Below are 21,389 nucleotides of genomic sequence, written 5' to 3' on the forward strand. Positions count from 1 at the left end.
AAAACCGGCAGGTTTAGTAACACGATGTCCCCTACTGACACTGAACTAAAGCTTTAAGCGGATCTTCGACACGGAAGTGTAAATGTTTAAAAAATACAGCAAAACTAAGAGTAAGCCTTCAGAGGAGAATATATCACAGGAAAAATACTTCATGAAAAAGCTTTCTTTTTAGAGATGAAATAAAAAGCTCTTAGACAAAATTTTCAAAAACATTGATTTGGTTTTAAGAAGTGTACCTGTCTAAATATGTTGAAAATGTACTTTTCTCTTTGTTTGCCACTTGACGAAACATTTTTAATTTTTTCTAGCAGGACTAATGGGACTAATGATTATAAAAATTACTTTAACTGAGTATGTATACATTCAGTTATGTTAAAATTGGTTCAATTTTTTGCCTTGTATAAAAAATGTAATTATAGATTTATTTTCTTAATAGACCCTGTAAGATCGAATCTATGTCATGGTAACCCTAAACAAAATATTTCATATTAAACATCTAACATCTCAAACTTAAAATAACCATAACATATGTACAGAGTATTTACACAAATTAAGATCATCCAAATCCATGGAATTGAGACAGCTAAAGCTATAATACCCCTACTTTTAATGCACTGCATCTACAGTTGATTCGGGGCGTAAAAACTGTTCCACACTGATTTGATTTTCTGCAATTCAGGGAGATCTTTTACTTCGAACTGCTCCCTAATATTGAGGCACTTGAAATCCGTTTCGTTTTCGAGGGGAGCGAACTTCAGAGACTTTATACTTTCGCAGTTGGGATCACTGTTGGCGGCGAAACTCGTCCAAACGTCGATCATTCCGGTGATTACCTTGTATTCCGGTGAATCTGGCGCTGATTGGTGGGACAGCATGCTGTGGAATATATAGCAGATGTCGTCGCCATGGCAAACACCTCGCATCTGATAACCACAAAGCACAATCCTGATGGCATTGCACAATTTTGAATCGTGATCAAAGCGATATAGATAGGTGGGAGCACTGGACTGGCGGACTCTAGCCAAAGCAGCCCTATAAATGGGGTGCCAGAACTCGCGGTATGAGCACAGTTCCAGGAACTTCATCATGTTGGCCTGGTTGCAGGGTTCGTCGCCGAAGTAAGCCTTCTTCAACTGCAATCCGTAGTTTTCGCGCAGCTTGGGATCCAAATTGGGGCTCAGATCGTTCGGCAGCATGTTTTTGCAGTTTCCCACCTCATCCAGGGTTGCTGGCCGCCTTGAAACCTCTGTAATAATATAAATAAATATGTTTACTTAACTCATATAAAAACTCACTCACCTGCATAGAAAAGCAGTCCCTCGAAACTGGTGCCTCCGAACATCATGGGCACCCTGTCGCTCCAGCTATTATTCATTAGATCTCGGGGTGATTTATCAATCACAGTGTGCTCGGTGGTGTAGGGTTCTACAACAGGTCCAAAGGCAAACATAATTCGGTGATGCTTTTCGTCATTGCTGAGGACTGTCCCGGAGGCCTTAACAATCTCGCCACCACTCACTGATTTCAGGAACTCAAGGATGGCCTTATCCTTATTACCGCCAGTGTATCCCAATTTCTGGGCCAGGCGATAGGCCCAATTATTCCTCGGTGGCTGTGTCCAGGGGCACAAAACACTGCCCGACATAATGATGGCTTTGTGGATAAGTCCCTCGGTTTGGGGACATAGTGTGAGGAAGTGGGTGGATGCTCCTCCAGCACTCTCGCCAAAGAGTGTCACATTTTTAGGATCACCGCCGAAAGCCTCGATATTTTGCTGAACCCATCGAAGGGCCAAGATTTGATCCTTGAGGCCGGCATTTCCGGGCACATCTAACTGAGGATCATCTAAGCTCAGGAAGCCCAAGGCTCCTAGTCGATAGGCCACAGTGACTATAACAACATCCTTCGACATGAAAAAGTCGGGACTGTACATATCGCGAGAGGCCTCTCCAACTTGAAATCCTCCTCCATAAAGCCAAACCATCACAGGTCGAAGTTTACTCGGTTGCAACTAAAATTCAAGGTTAATAATATAAATAAAAAAAGAAAAAATTGAATTGTTAGGAACTTACATCCTTAGCATAAACATTTAAGTAGAGGCAATCCTCAGAGCCCGCGTACTTTCGGAATAACGGGTGTGCTTGCAGGGGCTTCTCTGCCGCCGAAGTGCAGTCTAATTCCCGATCCCATGGTTCCACTGGTTCCGGGGCCTTGAATCGAAGTTCTCCCAACGGGGGCTTTGCGAAGGGTATCTTCTCGAAGCTGAAGTAGCTTTCGCCCCAAATTGTGTTCCTTTTTACTCCGCGAACAGGTCCCAACTTCGTCTTTATCACAGAATATATGCTTGTGGCCAACTTGCGCTGCTCATACTTAAAACTGAGCACCCTAAAAAAATATTTGTTTAATAAGAGAGATAGATTTAATAACGATATAAAAAGTTTTAAGTTTTTAAAAGTGATATCAGATATGAAACGTCTAGTCATAACATGATTAAAAATCTTTTCTAAATCTTAGAAAAAAGAGTTTCAATCAAATTTAATTAATACGTTTTTTTTAAGTAAAACCAGTTATAAGCAAATGTTATTTTTTTTATTTTGTTTTATGCAAGTTTTGCCGCGAGTTACTCAGTTTCAACAAGTTGACATCTCTTTTATGAAATATGGGATCCTTAAAACCCTTTGGAGTGGCTGGCAAACTGCTTGGAAATGTCATTATGCCCACTGGCCATTAATACCCCGCTCCTCATCAAAATATTTATATAATAACGTCTGCGAATCTAATCCGGTAAGCGGAGTCACGCATTAGGGACATGATTACAGTAAGCACTCGACGGCGAGCACCTATAGCCAGTTGCCGGCGAACCACTTTCAATGTCGTTGAAGGTCTTTGTGGCTTTAAAAGTCTTGCGAATCGTCAACGGCTTTTGACCAACCTCAACGCTTCACGTTTTGCATGCACGACCAGTTCTCTATTTTCTATAACTCTCCTTTGTTTATGCCTGAGATTTTTTGTTTCTGATTTTTATGGCTAATTTGTGGGTGGGCGTGCGGCGGTTTATTGCATTTAATGGCCTATTTTTATTTGTTCACACTGCGCACCTTCGACTGAGGCGCAAGTCGTATATTTAACTGGCATTCTGCAAATGCACTGACATAGTTTGATCCAACATCATTGCACACGAATGCATACAAATAGGTAATTACCACTGGAATCGAGAGAAAGGCGAGATCAGATTGTACAGCAGATTGGATAGTACGTGACTGCTGTGGCTCTGTGAAAGCCATCGTGCAATATATAACGTTTTTCAACACTTCATACAAAGCGATTTTGTTATTAAAATATTTCTTGCCAGTGTATGTAGCTTTATATGGCCTATCGCCCGAAATACCGAGTAGCAAGGTAACCAACCGTAACAAATGAAGGTAATAAATTAAGACTAATTCGCTCACTTAACCTAAAGTTAAACACTCTTTTATGTGGGAAAATCATTCAAATCGCTTATGTTTTCATTCATCAAAATTAAAATCAATCTTATCAGCATTCGACAACCAATCAATACAGTAAGAAAGGCAAACATGTGCACAAATTTGCGACAAAGTTGTAGGTATTACATTTCAAGTATTTAAAAGTCATTGGGCTGGCAACAAATGGCATGACTAACAAACTAGTAAGGTATAAATAAGTCAGTAAAACTACTGCAAATGGTTATGTATTTATTCAGAAACTTATAAATCGAGCTCCTAAATGCCTAGCTATAAAAAGTTGAGGTAAAAGCTGTCGTGTCATGCCCATAGAGCAGAAATTATGGAAAACCTATCACCTGAAGTGAAATGAACCCTGAACCCGGGGAACTTATCAGTATAATTCCGAATGCGTGTGTATTGACAAACAAACGATTAACTTGTCTCGGTGCTATATTATACAGAACGAGTATCCATTTATATATGGATTTAAATAGCAGGGATTATTAAAGCTGTTCCCGAGTGCAAAAATAAACGATTAAAATGATATAAGTGCCTTTATCTGCAATTTAAATTTAAACCAGAGTTATGAGTCGTCAAAAAATCTTACTGCAGAACAGTGCGGTGAAAACTTCAAAGAAATAGTATTTATAATGTCTTAATTTAATTTAGTGCCTTATGTACCTATGAGTAGCCAGCCTAATACACTCCTTACTGACCTAACCTACTTTTGTGATTTCCTCAATTGAAAAGCCACATAAATAAATAGTGATAAATAAATATAGATACACGCAATTAACACAATCGTGTGTGCTGTGCAATAATTTATGTTAAAAATACTAACTACCCGCAAACTGATAATAAACCTGCGAAAACGTGCAAAAAATAGTAAACACAAATCAAAATAACAAAAAAGACTAACGAATGCCGCAACAGTGGAGCATCGCCGAGTCACGGGCGAAAAATATAAGGGGAAAACTAGAGGCGAAGAAAACAAAACGGACAGAAATGAGCAGGAGAAGAAGCAGCATCATTAAGTTTATGCAAAACAACTGAAAACAAGCAACATACAACCAAAAACAAAAAATGCAGCAAAGTTTGCGCAACAATTTCACCAACGCAAGACACATAAATTGATGTGTGTACGTACAAAGTACACAAAGAAAAAAAATTTAATTAAAAATATTTAAAAAATTCGTGTTTTTAACGTAATTTTTTCTAATGTTTATTTGTGCGTTTTAAGTATCTCTTTGTATTTGTGCATATTTGCAGTTAAAATTCAATAGAATATGATGGGAATGCAGGTTTGCACACAAAGACTACATATTTGAAAAATTACAAAATCATTGATACACGTTTTTCAACATACCTAACATAAAGATCAGAGTAACATTACTTTTTAATTTGAAACATATTAACATTGGTAAAATGCAAATGCATGTTAAGACTCTATTAAAAAAATTACAAATTAACGAAAAAATTTTTTTTTTAGGAATGACAGATTTTTTTTTAAGGTTAACAATTATTAAATATCACGATTGGAGTCTGGTATTTTGAGAAATCGATGGTTTCAGTTCCAATTTTTAGTCATCCTAGATGAGTTACATGTTGATTATGAAAAAACAATTAGATAAGGCTTATAATAATAATAATAGTTTTATGAAAACATTTCATGAAGGTATAACAAAAGTTTTTAAAACAAGTATTGCTTATTATGAAAAGGTTTCTAAAACCAGAATTGCTTAGAGAGCTTTACAAAATTAAAATAAGAAAAAAGATTTTTAAGCACACAGAAAACAATAAAGTTAAAAAAAACTGCTAAAAATTTCCCAAGTGCACATGTGTGCATTTGTATGCATGCAAGGCAGAAGTTATTGCAAAACCAAGACGCGAGACCTCAAAACACAGAAAACCGTTTAACGCTTGGTGATAAACTGAGACGGAAAACTCACTTAAAGGTCAGCTTTAGTATATCCATAAAGCGGGTGGTCATTTCGTATGTCTTTCCGCGCACTCTTTTTCATGAACACCCAAATCACACTGGTTATTTATGTTTGTCACACACGCTTCGATAAAGAGCGCCGATTCGGGGAAAGTGTCACAATAAACTCGAAGCTATCCAAGTTAACCCGACCGGCTAGGAAAACAAGGTGGGTAATCGCTGAACGGAACAAATAAAGCGCTCTTCAAGAGCGTGCTGCACCAACTGACCGATGTGTGGCGATCGGGGTCTTACCATGACGATGATAATCCCACTCAACAAACTCTCTTCCTCTCAATGTGATTCAACCGCGGAAACGTGTCTCACCTGAATCAGCTGTTGTCTTACTAGCTCTCTGCTCTCAAAATACCGGTTGTATGGTTCACTTTACGATTTTTCTTTAGTGTTATGATTCGGCTTTATATACAAGTTATTATCATCGTAAACGAATATCTTTGACTCGCTGAAATCTATGTAACAAATAGAAGAAAGCGTTTCTGACCGCAAGATATCACTGTGGACGGCAGTACACGTAGTGGCGAAGCGCGCAAGAGAGCGTGCGAAGACAACTAAACTAAAATTATGCCGCAGAATTGAAAATCTGCCATTATGGTCCGATCGTAACGAGTGATACACCAATCGAAAGGTATCGCAAAAACTAAGAAGATTGCATACCAAGACTTTTGAAATATAGATTTATTCGGGAGAAAAAGCGGTGAAGGCGTAAAAGTAAAAATTTAGAAAATTGGAGCTGCTGGATACGTTGGGGATAAAAGACCCCAGCTGTTTAGCTAGTTTTTTTCTTACTGAGAATACGCGTCGTATGACATTCATTCGTTGAAATCCAGGGTCCCGTTCAAAAGTAATTCAAAAAACAAGATTTTCTTCTTCTTCCCAAAATGAAAATGTTTGTCCCTTTGTTTGTGGGTTTGTATGCATCCCATCTTAGTTTTAGGGTTTTGGCAACCCTATGGGTGTATAAAGCAGCTTGAAATAGAAAACGTTTGTTCTACGACTTTTGGAAAATCCAGCTAGTTTAGCGGAAAAAAAGCCAGATTTAAAATGCTTATAATATCTAAACAACTAATGCTACAGAAACGTGCTATATATCTCTGAAAAGATAATTTAATTTAAAATACTCTTACTCTTTATACAGTAAAATTGTCTGAATATAATAGATTAAGAGTTATGACAAAAAGTTATTTCTTTTTAAATTTAAAATCATATAGCCCTTGATATTTCTCAACTTTTGGTGTAAAACACTTTTTGCCTTAAAAATTACCGTTTGGAAGATATTAAGCGATAAAAAGTGCAACTCGTTTCAGCTCCGTATATGAAATATTTCATACTTATTAGAATAAACAAGAAAAAACCAATTTGATGAAAAATATTCTTATTAGATTTTTTAAACGGAAAATCTGTTATGGTTTTAGGGTCCTTTACTTGCATGAAGCTAATCGAAATTGGAAACTTGATCTATTTGTTCTACCACTTTGGAAAAACCCGCTAGTTCGGCGGGAAATGTAAGAAACGTCAGATTTCTCTAGGAATCTGAAACTATACAGCCCTTGAGATTCCAATCTTGTCCTATTAAAATAGGTAATTGAAGCGATAAAACTTGTTGTGCCTAATTTCAGGTGGCGTTCAGCTAAGATTAGGGTTCGAATCTGTGTCTTTGGATTTTCAATAGTCATGGTATTGGGGTACTTAAACTCTTGAGCAAAAAAAACTTCTGATATCAAACAAAAACACCTCTTAACGAGGTAAAAAGTAGTGGCAAACGCGCCTTTAACAAAAATTTCTGATATCAACAATTGTGACGAAAAATGATAATGCATTCGATAAAATAAGTAAACTATATTAAATTGATGTATTCGGCACGCTACAACAGAAAATGTACGTGTAGGTAAATAAATATTTACTTTGCGGGCCGAAATCATAAATGTAAAATAGTTTATGTATTTTATTGAATGTAATATCATTTTTCCTCACAATTGCTAATATCACAAATTTTGTTAAAGGCGCGTTCGCCACTACTTTTTACCTCGTTAAGAGGTTTTTTTGTTTGATACATAATAATAACATTCTTAATGAGAACTACGTATTATATACCAATCTGAAAAGTTATAATCCCTTAACATTATCATACAATTTGAAAGTATTATTTACGTATACTTAACTTATGTACATCTATATTCCCTTATTTTTTAGAAATGTTCTATGCAAAATTATCAAATTAAGAACTGGGTATCTTATGGATGAGGTCTTCAATAAAACTGATATTTCTGGTTGCTGCTGGCAATGCTGAACTGCTTAGAAAAAGCTTTTATTTGAAAAGCTCTTTGTGTTCATACAAAATGCTGAATGTTGTGATACTACGTAAGAGTAATAATGATCAAGCTCATAATTTCAATATTCAACCCATAAACCAACGCCCCAAGATCACCTTGAAGACGAACTTAGCTAATTTACAATTCCCAACTATTATTTAAGCTTTTCTTAGCACTTCTAATGAGAGTAAAGACTACACTGTAAATTTGGATTTTGTCATTATCAAAAACATCACCTAATTTATATAGGAATTTAGCCACCAAAGTAAGTTATCCAGACCCTAGTTAATAATTTTCAAACCGTATCGCAAAATGTATTCTTTTGAAATGATAAAATTGGTTTCGGGGAATTATTTGCACAATTTTATAGAGGGCACTTAACATATAAAATGAAAAAATGATAAAGAAACACTTTGCAAAAACCTGGGAAATATTTTTCGCGATGATAAGAAATATCTATGACAGTAAAATCGCACAGCTTATAGATACTCCGTTCTACCTTAAAAGTTGGATGTACCCAACACGTTTTACTAAAATAATTAAGATGCGAACGAAGTTCAAGTTGTTCACTACACAAATGTAGGCTATACTTTAATAGATCAAGTGACAGTGAACTTAATTTTTAAAAATAAATAAAGCCACTTGTCAGTGGTGGTTTGTCCGAAAGATAACTTATTTATTTACCCATGATTGGGCTTTATAGGGTTCTGTATGTATCCGTTAAATGTCGTAGTCATCTGATGCGGTATAGTGCTCCTCACTTTCAGTTACAACCGTGTCGGCTTCGGCAGATGGAACATCATCACATATTGTAAAGTGTAGACTTACAGCAATTAAAAAAAAACTGAAAAACATTTTTCCAATATTATACAAGTATTAAATTATTTATTTAACCTACCTGATCAATAAGATAATTTTCAGTAGTGCATCCATTTCGACTTGACGAGCTGCGAGTCCCAAATATAACTGATATGTAGATGCCCGATCTGAAATAGGAAAACCATGTCAGCTAACCGATATAGATTACACTAACTATTAGCACTTAGCAGCTGATTCACAGCAGTTGGCACAATCACCGGCATTAACTCGACCAGATCAAACAAATTTTGATTAAATTGCTTTGACATTCACTTTGAAACATTATACAATTATTAGAGCTAATTACCGCAACGAACCAAATGCGAAGAATAAAGGTTCCAATTAGCAAGGAATTAGTCACGCTGTATTTGATCTCGCGATTTGTATTAGGTATTAAGTTTTCGCATCAACGCATTTGCGATAATTTGTAGATATTTCGTCAGTCTGATAACTCACATGAGGGCCAGATTGAAATTTGTGACGCGACTTATGATTCCGATGGGAAGTTTTATGGAAGTGATAATGAAAATACAGCCTCATGTTGTTATTGCTGATTTCATTAGTGCTTGGCTTTAATACTTACTGCTGTATAAAATCCCAGTTGGTGAAGACTTGCGGAACATTTTTATTCGAGATGTGGCTAAAGTGTCTCAGTTTTGTCAAAATACCAAGTACTTTCTCATTTTAATTGTGTGAAGACCATTTCAAAGTTCTTTTTAAATCTTTTATTTCTTTGTTTTAAAATACAAAGGAATTATTTTTTTTATAAAATATGGATTTATACATTTTTAAATTTCATAGATTATTTGCATCACAAGACTTTGAAGCTTTTCGACAATAAATTTGTAGTTCCAACATACTGACTTAAAACGTTATATTCTTGTGGACATTTATAAGCGACTTCATATAAATAGTTTTTCTTTGTTTCCTTTTCATATTCTATAAGCAATGTAAAACTTGGACAGGTTTTCTTTTTGTTCAAATATAACATTTTACCAAAAACAACCTATGCATACAAAAGGTAAATATCTAAAAAGACTTAGGCTACTAATATAAAGAAATTTGTTATGGTTAACTAGTTGTCTCAGTTAAATTTAGACATTGAAACACAAATGGAAATTTCCTTGTTGTAAATATGTGCGTGCGTTAGGTAATGGAAGAAAAAGAATGGAACTCTTAACTTAGGTTTGTGCTGAGGACTTAAAACAATCTCGAAATTGAATTGTATTAAATACAGTTGATATTAGTTCGCCTTTTAAAGTTATCAGCGAGTCTTAAAGGAACGTTAAAAATAAGTTCTTTGCTCAGATTCCTTGGCTGTCTTGTTTAGTTTGGTTTAGTAGGTTTGGTAGTTTCTCAAAGAAGGTACTTCAGTTGCGACATGTTTTACACTTATAGGTTATAAGTCATAACTATATACAAACAGCCTGCTTAAACTACAAATTCGATCCGATAAGATATAGACAGAAACGGATGAACTTTAACACACATATAATTCTTCTCGTTAACAAACTTAACAACAGTAAACTCTCTTGGCGTCGGGACTAAAGCTACGCTTTGCATTGTTTCAAACAGAGGCTTCAACGTAAAGCTTTTAGAATCATTTATGGTTAGGGTGGGTTTACTTTAAATGGATACCAAAAATATTTAATAATCTAAGGTCAATTTTACCACATTTGTACATAAAACGGTGGTCTTTTATCGGGGATATGCTGTCTTCATTATAGAAAAACTAAGATTTGCTTGTAGAAAATATCTTAGATTGAAAATATTAGATTCAGTTATTTTTTTAATTATTATAATATTCAAGCCCCATTATTCTTGGTCTCCAAATATGACCCACCCTCGTACAAGTAAAGCTAAATATCTAGTCTATATGGATTCTGCACATCCCTAAAGCAATTCGTCGCGTCGGAAGAAGCTCTCCCAGACCATTAACTTCTTAAGATCGGGCACGTCGATCACCTTCAGCTCGTCGGATATGTTAAGGCACTTCAGCTGGTGTTTCTCGACGGAAGCCAGATCGACGGGCTGCCACAGGTCCTCCTGTTCCGGATCGAAGTTGGGGTTTCCGCAGGCCGCGAAATGCGTCCACAGGCCCACTAGCCGCTCGATGCACTTGTACTCCCGCGTGTGGTTCTTCAGCTTCCTCGCTAGCGAGTTGTAGAACAAGTAGGACAGGTCGTCGCCGTGGCAGGTGCCGCGCACCTTCTTGCCACAGCTCAGGATGCGCAGGTGGTTGAAGTGCTTCGAGTCGAAGTCGAAGCGGTACAGGTACGTCGGCGCACTGCGGGCGTACTGCAGGCGGGACAATACTGTGCGGTAGATGGGGAACCAGAAGTACTCGTGGGAGACCATCTGAAAATATAGAAAAAAGATCTAGCTTTAGAATTTTTTTAAACTAAAAACAGCATGTGTGTTGTCATAAAGTCGCGTGTTAGGTTGGTATACAATATTATCCGACGCTTAACCTCAATAATGTCTCACTAAGAACAGCAGTTTGCTAAACCTTTATAATTTTAATATCAAGAACGTTTATATTTTTATATAAGTTTGGGTACACTTTGAAATATACTTATATTATTTACAATTTTTGCACTTTCACATTGTTGCCCAATTAATTAATTGCATTTAGGATAGATATTCTTCTTTAAATGAATAAATTCGAAATTCTCTAAAATCATATTTACTTAAAGAGTCAGCAATTAAAAATGTACTTTTGATCGGAGCTTATCACTTTAAATTAAACTTTTCTTTAAGCATTTCAAAAACCTCTTGGCTTTTTAAAATTTAAGAAAAATATGAATATTTCAGCTTATCGCTTTTGCAAATTTTGCAATTTAAAGGTGATTCACAGCGTTATTCAAACTTTACTCAACCCGTTTTAGGAACCATTTTGGGTTTCCCCAAAAATATTTATATTTTATCGGAGCTTACACTTTAAAAAGTTGGAAATGTCGGTACTTGCATTTATATTTGATTCAAACCGTTACTTAATCTTTACTCGAACAACTTCATAATCATCTTGGCTTTTCCTAATTTAAAAAATATGACTAGTTTTGTACTGCACATTAGTCAGTGACTAAATAATTCCTTAAACAACAAAATAAGAGCTTATGTTACTTCTTTAAATTAATAAATGGTGATGAGAACATCCAATAATTTTACCTGAAGATATTCATGAAGGGTTTCCAGACTCGGGGTCTTATCGCCGTAGTAGCACTGTCTCAGCTGATCGCCGTACTCCCGGCACAGGGCACTCTCCCTGTCCATGTTCAGTTCGATGGGCACCACGAACCGGCAGTCGTCCAACTCATTTAGACACTTGGGATTCGTTTTGGTCTCGGTGTACAAGAGTAGTCCCTCGTTGGATACGCCTCCGAGGATCAGTGGGATGTTGTTGCTCCAGGCGGTTCGCATCATTTCGATGGGCTTAGAGGGCACCACACAGTGGCTGGTTACATAAGGTTCTATCACGGGCCCGAATGAGAAGCCAATTCGCTCCTTCTTCTCCTCGTCGATGCACAGTTCTCCATTGGCCTTAATGATGTCGGATCCCTTGGCGTTATTCAGAAACTCCCACACATCGCGGGTGTTGTTTTCACCCGTATAACCCGCCTGAACGGCCAAGCGATAGGGCCAATTTCTCTGAGGAGTCACTGCCCAGGGGGAAAGCGTGTTTCCCGACATGCAGATGGCCTTGTGGAAAAGTCCTCGCGTCTGCTCTGTGATCATCATGTAGTGGACCGATGCACTTCCCGCACTGTCCCCAAATATAGTAATGTTTGAGGAATCTCCTCCGAAACGGGAGCAGTTAGCCTTGACCCATCGGAGGGCCAGCACTTGATCTTTGAGACCAGCATTGCCTGGAACATCAAGCTCGGGATCGTCCAGACAGAGGAAACCTAGAATGTTTTCATAATATATAAATATACTTGTATTGCTTTGAGCTTAAAATGTTTCTTACCTAGTGGTCCTAATCTATAGTTGATGGAAATAACCACTACATCTTCCCGCAGCAAGTAATCTGGACTGTAACACTCCCGCGAGGCCTCGCCAAACTGAAAACCACCGCCATAGATCCAGACCATCACAGGCATTGGTTTGGTGGGATATAACTGGGAAGAAATTTAATAAATAATAAATGAACAATTCCATATAGGTTGATCTTATTGAGATAGTTTTAAGTAACCTTTTTAATTATTAATCTTTATTCTTATAATTGAAAAACCTTCTATTACTTCACTTCACTCACATTCTTTGTGTAGACATTGAGGTAGAGGCAGTCCTCGGAGCCATCGGTCATCTCGAACACGAAGTGCTTCTGGAGGGGCTTGGGTCCCTGGGAGGTGCAGCTCTTGACCTCCGTCCAGACCTCCGGGGGCTGAGGGGCCTTGTAGCGCAGCTCGCCCACCGGCGGCTTGGCGAAGGGGATCCGCTCGAAGCTGAAGTAGGACTGGCCGTAGATGGACTTCCTCTTCACACCCTTGATGGGTCCGTAGGTGGTGCTGACGACAGTCTTTTCGCTGGTTCTGTAGCGACGTTGTTGGACCTTAAAATCCACCATTCTGCAAGGGAAAGAGACCGGAGTGAGCTTGGGGGTTTTCACAATATATTTCCCGATTTCCACCAATAGATCTAAGCCTAATCAGCGAGAACGGAAATTTGCGGCCATTAATCAGGTACAATAAACGACGTCAGCTCTGACGATATTGATGGGAGCGTCTTTTCCGCTTAGTGTTCTGCTGATAAGGTTAATTTTTTATCAGCTCGTGGCTGACGGGCCAGGTGTGCGCCATTTATCAGGCCCGCGACTCTCCACGATTCGTATTAAATCAGTTTGCAATATTTTGTTATTCTTTCTGGCTTTGATTTTTTGTTTTCGGCTTATTTGTTTTGAGTAGCGTTCAAACAAAATCTGACGCGCCCTGGTATCAAAAGATAAACAAACCGCTAGCCAAACAAATTTTCGGGCAATTTTTCGAGTTGTGTAAGTCATTCAACTTGAGTGTAGGAATTCAAGGGTAGAGGCCATTGAAATTCAAAAGTGAACTAGACTTTAAGCAAGCACTCACAACTGGGTTACGTGTTTATAGATTCTGAACATTTTGTACTTAAAAGTGAAGCAGTTTTATTTCGGGGAACTATTAACCCATAGTTCCAACGGTGCCGTGATTAAAAAATAAGAGCATATGCGAAATAAGTCGTTTTGAGAGCAGGAATTCAATGCAAAGGCCATCGAAATTCGAAAGTGTATTACCTTTTACCTTTTTGGCTCGGCATTCCGCATTTTGGCAATTGCTTACAGACGTTGTATTTTAAAAATAGAATGAGGTGCTATGTTTTCAGCAAACTAATAACCCGAGTAGTCAGAGGTGCAATTTTTAATTGTCTAAATAAAGACATCAAGGTTGCCTGATAAGGTGTTCGAGACATTCATAGATTTAGTACCCAAAAAATAATTTCATAAGTGCGCAAATATGAACATTTCTTCCCGTATAGATGCCCAATTTTTGATCACCATGAGGCGTTTGTTTATCGGTTGCCATAATCTCCAAGTCATGTATACAAAATTAAACCATTTCTGTCATTGTTTCCAATTTTCGATTGAATGATGTAAGGGACGATAGTTTGTGAGCTCACCCGGCGGAAAAAACGTGCTTAAACTTTTAATTAATGCCTACGTCAGTCCCTATTTGTCATATGCAGAAGAGATAAAACAAAAACCTGGCTATATCTAAGAGATCTGTCCCACTCTTTGTACTGTTCGCGTTGCCGTTGTTTGCAAATGTCATGAGCAGCTGAAGAAACCCCAAGGCGGCGAAAATATATCAAAATTTATGTTTATTAATAGCCGGAACGAGCTGTTGCCCATTTTTCGACCGAGATGGAAGCCAAAGTCCCAACGCATGATGTGAATAATACATCCGGAGCAATTTGGCAGCGACTGTTTCAAAATGCGGCCTTGAACTTAGCCATGGAAATTGTTATGGCGAAGGAGCGCTTAAGCTAATGGTTGGCACCTATAAAAATAGGGAAAGTCAATATAAATAATGTTTATGACAGGTCTGCCCTGGCTATAAAAACTGTGTCCTAATGCCGGGTTTGCGTGTACCAAGGTCATTTCTCTATTAAAGGACCTCAAACGCACCCTAACTCGGCGGACTGACCACTGAGCAATTTTTAAAATGTTAAAAGCTCATGGAGCCTACAAATTTCACTTTGTCCATGGTTAATTTTAATTTTATTTGGGAGAAAGAAAACAAAGTACAAAGAATGCAGATAGTAAAATTTAATGTGCTCTCATTTAGTGCTGCTTAAAATTTGATTTTGTTTTTCTATTCCGTTGCTTCCGTTAAGAATGTATCTGCTAAACGATCTTGAGTGTCACAACTGATTTATGTGTTATTTTTGGCCACTGCAGCGATAAATTTAAGGCAAAACAAACAAGAAAATTCTGCTTACACTTGCATGGAAAATATTCAGCTGCTTATTAGCAACAAGTGACGACAGCAGACCCAAAAAAGCCTCAAAGGAATTCCACAAATTGCAAGGCAAATAAACTTCACTTTAAAAAAATTATACACAAACGGAATTTAATTGAAACGAATAGAGCGAATGAAAATATATTATTTCAATAAATTTCCTAAAGCACACGTAAACAAAAAATGTATTTGTATTTAAATAAATTGAATATATATATAAATAAATGTTTTATAAATATATAGTATAGTATAGTACAGTATAGGTAGTATATACTTTTAATTAAAAAAAAAAGTGGAGCACTGAGGACATGCAAGCCAGAAATTTAGATCACCTTATCTATAGAGCAGTAGGAATATTTTTAACACCGCTCTGATCTTGTGTTGTGTTTTTATGCACTCGGGGGAGCGATAAGCCCGACTTATGTCACATATGATTCAATTAATTTCCCATACACATCCGTAATCTTCCCGGTTGCGCGTTATCAGCTAGACGTAGGACAAATCCGGCACGCGATAGAAGGAAATGTGAGACCTCATAATCTAAGGCAACATCAAATATTGTCTGACCAACTGACTCTTGAAAAAGATGACAACACACGAATATTATGATTAGTGCTCACATAAAAGTGGATACATTAAACAGCAAGAATTTAATTTCAGCCTCAAAATGGCCATAAAAAGTTGGCCTCTATTTCTAGACATTTTACATGGGACTCTCGATGACCTTGGCAAGGCTGCAAAAGCTCCATTGGCGGACTGCAGAATGAAAGCTTCTGCGCCATGAATGAACCGGTTGAAAAGAAGGCCAAAAGCCTACAGAAGGACAAAGCTTCGGGAGGAAGGGAGGGTCTAGCTGCAGGTCAAGGAGCCGTCCGAAGGATGTGTGGGCTGTCAATTAAATGTAAACAACATATAAAAATGTCCAAGGATAAAATGAATGAACTAAAATATTTTAATTTTACAATTTAATATAGGTAAAGGGAACCGAATATATTGCTTTTTATAGATAGAGTTTAACACATATAAGTATTACTTGCAGCAAACATGCAATCACATTCAGTAAATAGACTTTAGTAGGTTATGTGACAATAACTCAGCACAAATTTAATACGATTTTATTATAATTTAATCGTCAAAAGTTGACTTTATTAACCCTAATGGGGTAAATATATTTAATGAACAAGTTAAACCGATTTGCGTGTCTTAATTTAATGAAAAATGAGCTTAAATTTGAACTCATTCATTCATTGAACAATCCTTATAATACATAGCACCATTTACATTTATCAGAATGCTTGCTCTTCTCGCGGCAATTCTTTCATTCTTTATTCATTTAAAAAACTGTTTTCGCCGTACAAAAGCTTTTGGCAAAAAAAATAATAGAGAAAAAGAAAATGCGGCAAAATTAAATGAAATTGACAAGTCGACAAGAGTGTTGGTGTGTGTGGGCGGTAGATAGAAGGCGAGCACGAACGGCCAGCGACAGAATTTCACATACTGACAGACGAATTTTTATGCCGCGGGTATACACGACGTATGCGCAATGTCAGAAATAAAGCATGCGGAACAAAAGAACGCTGAAAATCGCAGAAATCTTAAAACAATACATTTCTTGAGATGGAAAAAGCAGCTGACCACAGAGAATGCATTGTGTCTTTCGTAAGCAATATTTTAGTTTAAACTTTAATACTTCAGGGAAGTCCGCTGTTCTATGCTATTACATTAGTCCGTATTAATGAGATTCATTATAGTATTTTACCTATATTCGATACCTTGTAAACCGTTAAATGATTAAAGCTTATTTAGTTTAAGTTTAATGTTCTCACAAATGACCAATCCAAAGAAGTTACTATTGAATGTATGCCTAAGATATTTATAAATCAAGTATTGGGTTCCCGTTTAGCCCGCTATTATTTTCTAAATATGATGAAATTAATTATTTGCTTTCTTTGTCCGAAGAGTCAAGAATAACTACTTTCGCTTTTGGTCTCCCGCCAAAATAATTGCGATGCGGATAAAGATGTTCAGGGCATCCATGTATATGGCCAGGGCATGATTAATGGGATCGTACAGCGAGCTACTGTACTGGGGATGCAGTTCCGCCGACTTTACGATCCTCTGGGTGTCGTACAGAAGAAATCCGCTGAACAGGATCAGTCCGCCGTACAGGGACATGCTGGCCAGCCCCGCCCCAACCGCAGTGGTGGGCGGTAGCCACATGGAGGCCAGTGAGGAGGCGAAGACCACGCCCAGTCCGATGGCCAGGGGTCCGCCCATGTTGAGGAACTTTTCGCTGGGGGCACATGCGGCCACCGTGGACAGGGCACCCACGATTCCGCCGGTGTAGAGAAGGGCCTTGGTCAGGATGGGTCCACCCAGAAGGCACATGGGCGCCAGGACCGCCCCCAACACGGCACAGTGGACGAGCCAGGCCAGCTGCTTGGCCCCGAATCCTGGATGATAGTCAATGCCCTGGGCTACGGCTCCACTGAGCATCACCAGTCCCAGGGTAACCAATGAGGCAATCCAACCAGAACGCATCATCAGGGACATCATGGCGTCCGACTGGAAAATGGCAACGGACGAAGCTGCTGTAACGCCGCAGGAGGCTCCAAAATAGGCGTAGGTGGCATGGATACGATCCCTCACATACTGTGGCCAGACCACCGAGTGATCGTAGATACTGGGCTGCTTCGAAAGACCCAAACCATAGTAGCACAGACCCACGAGGCCCATCAAGGCTGCCCCCGCAGCAGCTCCTTTGCCCATGGAGTAGGCATTTTCACTAGGAGGCCCCATCATGCGATCCTTGAGAGAGGGTCCCCTCGTACGGCTCTCCAAGTGGGAACGATCGCGATCCCTTGACTCCCTGGAGTACTTTCTCATTCCAACTTCCTGCATATCCATCTTGGGCATCCCGGATTTCCCTTGCGCTAAGGTAGGCATCCTCCTGGGATTACTCGTGATCTGGGACTGGGTGGAGCTCCAAAGACGGGGTCCTCCTGTCTGGCCCAAAAGGCGCAGCGATCGTCCTGGCAGCACATGGGTTAAACGGGCCAATAGCATTTCGATTTGATTTATCTGTTGCTCTTTTCCCAAATAATCTTTAATTTAATTTTTGATGGAATGTGCTGTCTAACATCAGTAAGATATGGATGAAAAAAGCCCTATGGGTTAGTGTTTCAGAGACCTTGTTTCTAAGTGAACAATTTAGCAAACAAATTTTGAGACGAGACTGACCACAAATTGATAAAAGATGTATTTCCGAAAGGCCACTGTGTTAGAAGCTAAAGGTGCATACAAAATTATACATTTTAAATATTTGTTTACTGGTTTCTGTATTTATTATTTTATTACCTATCATTATGTGCTTATCAGTTGTTGTTGACTGACAATTAAAAGGGAATCACTTAAAAAAGCCGCCATACCGCTTTAAACGAGATCAATCTCGCGAAAGCGAGATGGGAACTCAGAGAATTACCAAGAGATATTTTTATACCTCATAAAGACATTTTTGCACGTGCCCAAAGACGCACTAAGAATTCCCAGCGAAGATTGTCTGTAATTGAAGGTTAATTGGCTGGCTAGCGATGAGTTTGCTGTATCAATTGATCAAACCAATGACTAAAATTGATTTCAGGCAATAAATATCAAATTGGAATTGACCAAATTTCAATTTCAAATACTTAAAGGCAAGCCATTTATTGAATGCAAGTTGAAAATACATTGTATGTGAATTGTCAATTTATATGTGCCGAATCGATTGAAAGTGTGCTGTGTGAATTTATTTCGACAAAAAACAACGATTTAAGTATGCAAATGAATGCAAAGTTAAAACATATAAAAAATTGCTTGTGATATGACGTCATTATACTGCAAAAGTATACAAGGCATATCAATGGAAGCATTTTTTAAATAAATACAGTCAAATAAATGCTATTTTATATTTGAACAAAAAACTACGGCAAGCAAACAGTATCGCTTACCAAAATAAAAAGCAAGCTTTTTGAATAATGGGCTAGCAACATCGGATAAAAATTAAAAACCATATCAGGCCCGACATCCCATTTGGTACAATTCATCTTTGCGGCGATTGAAATTCAATGAAATCATCAAATGAAGGGGCCCGAAATGAAACCAGTTAGCCACCGAACCAACCTGATCTCATTCTACACCACTCCCATTCTTTGCCAAATGCCAAACAGTTTTTTTGCACACCAGCCGGAAAATGTGAGTCAGCCTCTGATGGGCTTACTACGGTTTACTCAATACTACAATTTACATACATCCCGCAGACATCTGGGAGCGGGTTGGTGGAGAATTCTAGTTTGCTATCTAATTATCTGCGCAATTTAAATGTCGGCAAAAAGGCCCACAGACAAAAGACAGAGCCAAAGACCCCAACCAAACACAATCAACTCATATAATGACGGCTGCCCTGTAGCTATAGCACCGGTGCCAGAGTGTTTGTGGGTATCTATGATTGCTCATAATATAGACTAAATACAATTTCGAAGAATCAATAGAAGGAAAAGGGGGAAATCCGGCTAAAGGGAGTCGTAAGGAACCACCTGCGTGATAGAAAGTAGCTAAAATGTTGTATCTTAAGTCATAGCTTGGTAATTATTAGGTATTAAATAGGTATCTGTTAAAATGTTCTATGTTAAATTTCAGATAAATAAAAAAATTCACATAATTACTAACGAATTAAGAATTTTCTTTTTTTTTGAAATTTCAATAAGATACAAGAGTTATACTCTTAAAAATATGTTTGTTACATTTTATAAACCCTATATTTTAATAAGTTCAAATATTGATTTCAGTTTTTAATATGTAGTATCTATCTTTCAATGGTTTATTTCTAGTTACGCAGTTGTAATATTCATTTTTAAAGGGAAATTTTGGTAAATCATTTGTATCTTTTCTATGAAAACACCAGTACCTTTACCATCACTTCCCACCTGTGTCCTGTTTGTTGTTGTTCACTCGTACATAATTAAATATGTATGCGTGTTTTACCCAAGGATAGGCAGACCCTGGGGTAGGACATTGTAAACAGCTGCTCTACCGAGGCAATTTCGTTGCTCCCAGCTGCGTAAAATTCGTAATACAGAAACACATAAAAAATTGTGTTTACCGAGCATAAATATTCTCACAGGGATTGACGTAAAAAAAATGTTGTAGTTCCAAGGAAAGTTTAGGTTGGTACGGGAAATATCTTTATCAGCAAGAGACTTATTCAGAACTTGCAGCTGACCCTAGTTTGTTGTTCTGTACATCACGGCATAAATCATAAGTGTGTCAGTTACGACTTGCACAAGCCTTTTATATAGCCCGTGGGTTTTGGAGGTGTGCAGTTTAATTGTATAGTTTGCTTCAGTTGGGATGACACAATGCGCTGATGTCATGTGCTTGTATAATTGGAACGATTTTCATTCGACTCTTAGCAAAGCGAATTAAATGTTTTAAAAGGCTTTATAAATAAAACTGTATGGCCTAGCCAAGTAAGGAACCCTCTAATATAGCGCTTGTTAATTAATTGCAGGGCACTTTATTGCTCAGTTCTGTTAAATCAAATATAGTACGTTATAGTGTCAACTTACTTGAGTCCAATTTTGATCTGATCAAATGCAGCCATGGAAGACATGTTCTTATCTTTCTGCTTGGTCTTTTCGGCTCGATTTCAATTAACAAATTAAACAGCCGCTGTTCAAAAACAGCCAAAATTTGCTTCGCTGGTTGTTAATAAACTTTAAAAATAGTTTTGGGGTTTCGTTGGTGCTTAGATAAATATTTAAAAAAGGTTTCTATAAAAATTGTTTTAGTTTTTGGGCCTAACGCGAGTTGAGGAACTGCCAGCTGTTCGATGGCCTTGCAAGGACTGCGTATATCAACAAAAATGGAGCTTTTATGTCCTGCGCACAAACACACGCACACGCGTCGAAAACCACGCTGGAAAATCGGAACTCAGGATGCGAAAAATTCCGGACTTAACGCTAAATCACATAACTTTACTCGAGTCGCGGAATTAACTTTGGCGAATCGGTTCGCTCACTATTGTTGCCCGATGTCTATCTTGTATATAGTTTGTGGCTTTTGTGGGCAATGGATGGTATTGTATTGTTATATATAGTTTGGCATTTGTTGCCGCTACGCGTCCGCTTGGCGTGAAGGCAGCTCGTCAAATGGCAGCAAAGCACAAAAAGTTCTAAGCGTGTCGAAAAGCTTTCGACGCATGCGAAACATAAAAGCGTTTCTCGGTAGACTCGGGCGA

At 38.0% G+C, this 21,389-nt stretch overlaps 4 protein-coding genes across 4 annotated transcripts; all 4 read right to left on the minus strand.

Moving 5' to 3' along the window:
• Positions 1-387: 387 nt before the first annotated feature.
• On the minus strand, positions 388-5,657 carry LOC119559785 (esterase B1). Its single transcript, XM_037872865.1, has 4 exons — positions 5,414-5,657; positions 2,073-2,385; positions 1,300-2,011; positions 388-1,246 (listed from the first exon to the last, which is right to left on the minus strand). The coding sequence occupies exons 1-4, from the start codon at positions 5,452-5,454 to the stop codon at positions 621-623; spliced, it is 1,692 nt and encodes a 563-aa protein (XP_037728793.1). The 5' UTR covers positions 5,455-5,657; the 3' UTR covers positions 388-620.
• A 2,671-nt stretch (positions 5,658-8,328) lies between these two features.
• Positions 8,329-8,795, minus strand: LOC119559796. The gene is made up of 2 exons (XM_037872877.1): positions 8,671-8,795; positions 8,329-8,616 (listed from the first exon to the last, which is right to left on the minus strand). Exons 1-2 carry the CDS (start codon positions 8,703-8,705, stop codon positions 8,493-8,495), a joined length of 159 nt encoding a protein of 52 aa, XP_037728805.1. The 5' UTR covers positions 8,706-8,795; the 3' UTR covers positions 8,329-8,492.
• A 589-nt stretch (positions 8,796-9,384) lies between these two features.
• LOC119559782 (esterase B1) lies at positions 9,385-21,288 on the minus strand. The gene is made up of 5 exons (XM_037872861.1): positions 20,719-21,288; positions 12,886-13,198; positions 12,598-12,748; positions 11,799-12,535; positions 9,385-10,988 (listed from the first exon to the last, which is right to left on the minus strand). The coding sequence occupies exons 1-5, from the start codon at positions 20,760-20,762 to the stop codon at positions 10,524-10,526; spliced, it is 1,710 nt and encodes a 569-aa protein (XP_037728789.1). The 5' UTR covers positions 20,763-21,288; the 3' UTR covers positions 9,385-10,523.
• Positions 16,907-18,391, minus strand: LOC119559793 (growth hormone-inducible transmembrane protein). The gene has a single exon (XM_037872873.1). It carries the CDS (start codon positions 18,179-18,181, stop codon positions 17,087-17,089), a length of 1,095 nt encoding a protein of 364 aa, XP_037728801.1. The 5' UTR covers positions 18,182-18,391; the 3' UTR covers positions 16,907-17,086.
• Positions 21,289-21,389: the final 101 nt, after the last annotated feature.

The sequence above is a fragment of the Drosophila subpulchrella genome, unplaced genomic scaffold, assembly GCF_014743375.2.
Source record: "Drosophila subpulchrella strain 33 F10 #4 breed RU33 unplaced genomic scaffold, RU_Dsub_v1.1 Primary Assembly Seq354, whole genome shotgun sequence".
Lineage (NCBI taxonomy): Eukaryota > Metazoa > Arthropoda > Insecta > Diptera > Drosophilidae > Drosophila > Drosophila subpulchrella.

What these genes read in the sequence shown, in the direction of transcription:
- LOC119559793 (XM_037872873.1), bottom strand. Translation starts at nt 18,181, where the DNA reads ATGCTATTGGCCCGTTTAACCCATGTGCTGCCAGGACGATCGCTGCGC.
- LOC119559785 (XM_037872865.1), bottom strand. Translation starts at nt 5,454, where the DNA reads ATGACCACCCGCTTTATGGATATACTAAAGCTGACCTTTAA. An exon ending in ATACTAAAGCTGACCTTTAA is followed by an intron (nt 2,386 to 5,413) that starts GTGAGTTTTCCG and finishes ATATTTTTTTAG; the next exon opens with GGTGCTCAGTTTTAAGTATG. An exon ending in GGGACTGCTTTTCTATGCAG is followed by an intron (nt 1,247 to 1,299) that starts GTGAGTGAGTTT and finishes ATATTATTACAG; the next exon opens with AGGTTTCAAGGCGGCCAGCA.
- LOC119559782 (XM_037872861.1), bottom strand. Translation starts at nt 20,762, where the DNA reads ATGTCTTCCATGGCTGCATTTGATCAGATCAAAATTGGACTCAA. An exon ending in CAGATCAAAATTGGACTCAA is followed by an intron (nt 13,199 to 20,718) that starts GTAAGTTGACAC and finishes TTTCCCTTGCAG; the next exon opens with AATGGTGGATTTTAAGGTCC. An exon ending in TCAATGTCTACACAAAGAAT is followed by an intron (nt 12,749 to 12,885) that starts GTGAGTGAAGTG and finishes ATTTCTTCCCAG; the next exon opens with TTATATCCCACCAAACCAAT.
- LOC119559796 (XM_037872877.1), bottom strand. Translation starts at nt 8,705, where the DNA reads ATGGATGCACTACTGAAAATTATCTTATTGATCAG. An exon ending in AAAATTATCTTATTGATCAG is followed by an intron (nt 8,617 to 8,670) that starts GTAGGTTAAATA and finishes AATGTTTTTCAG; the next exon opens with TTTTTTTTTAATTGCTGTAA.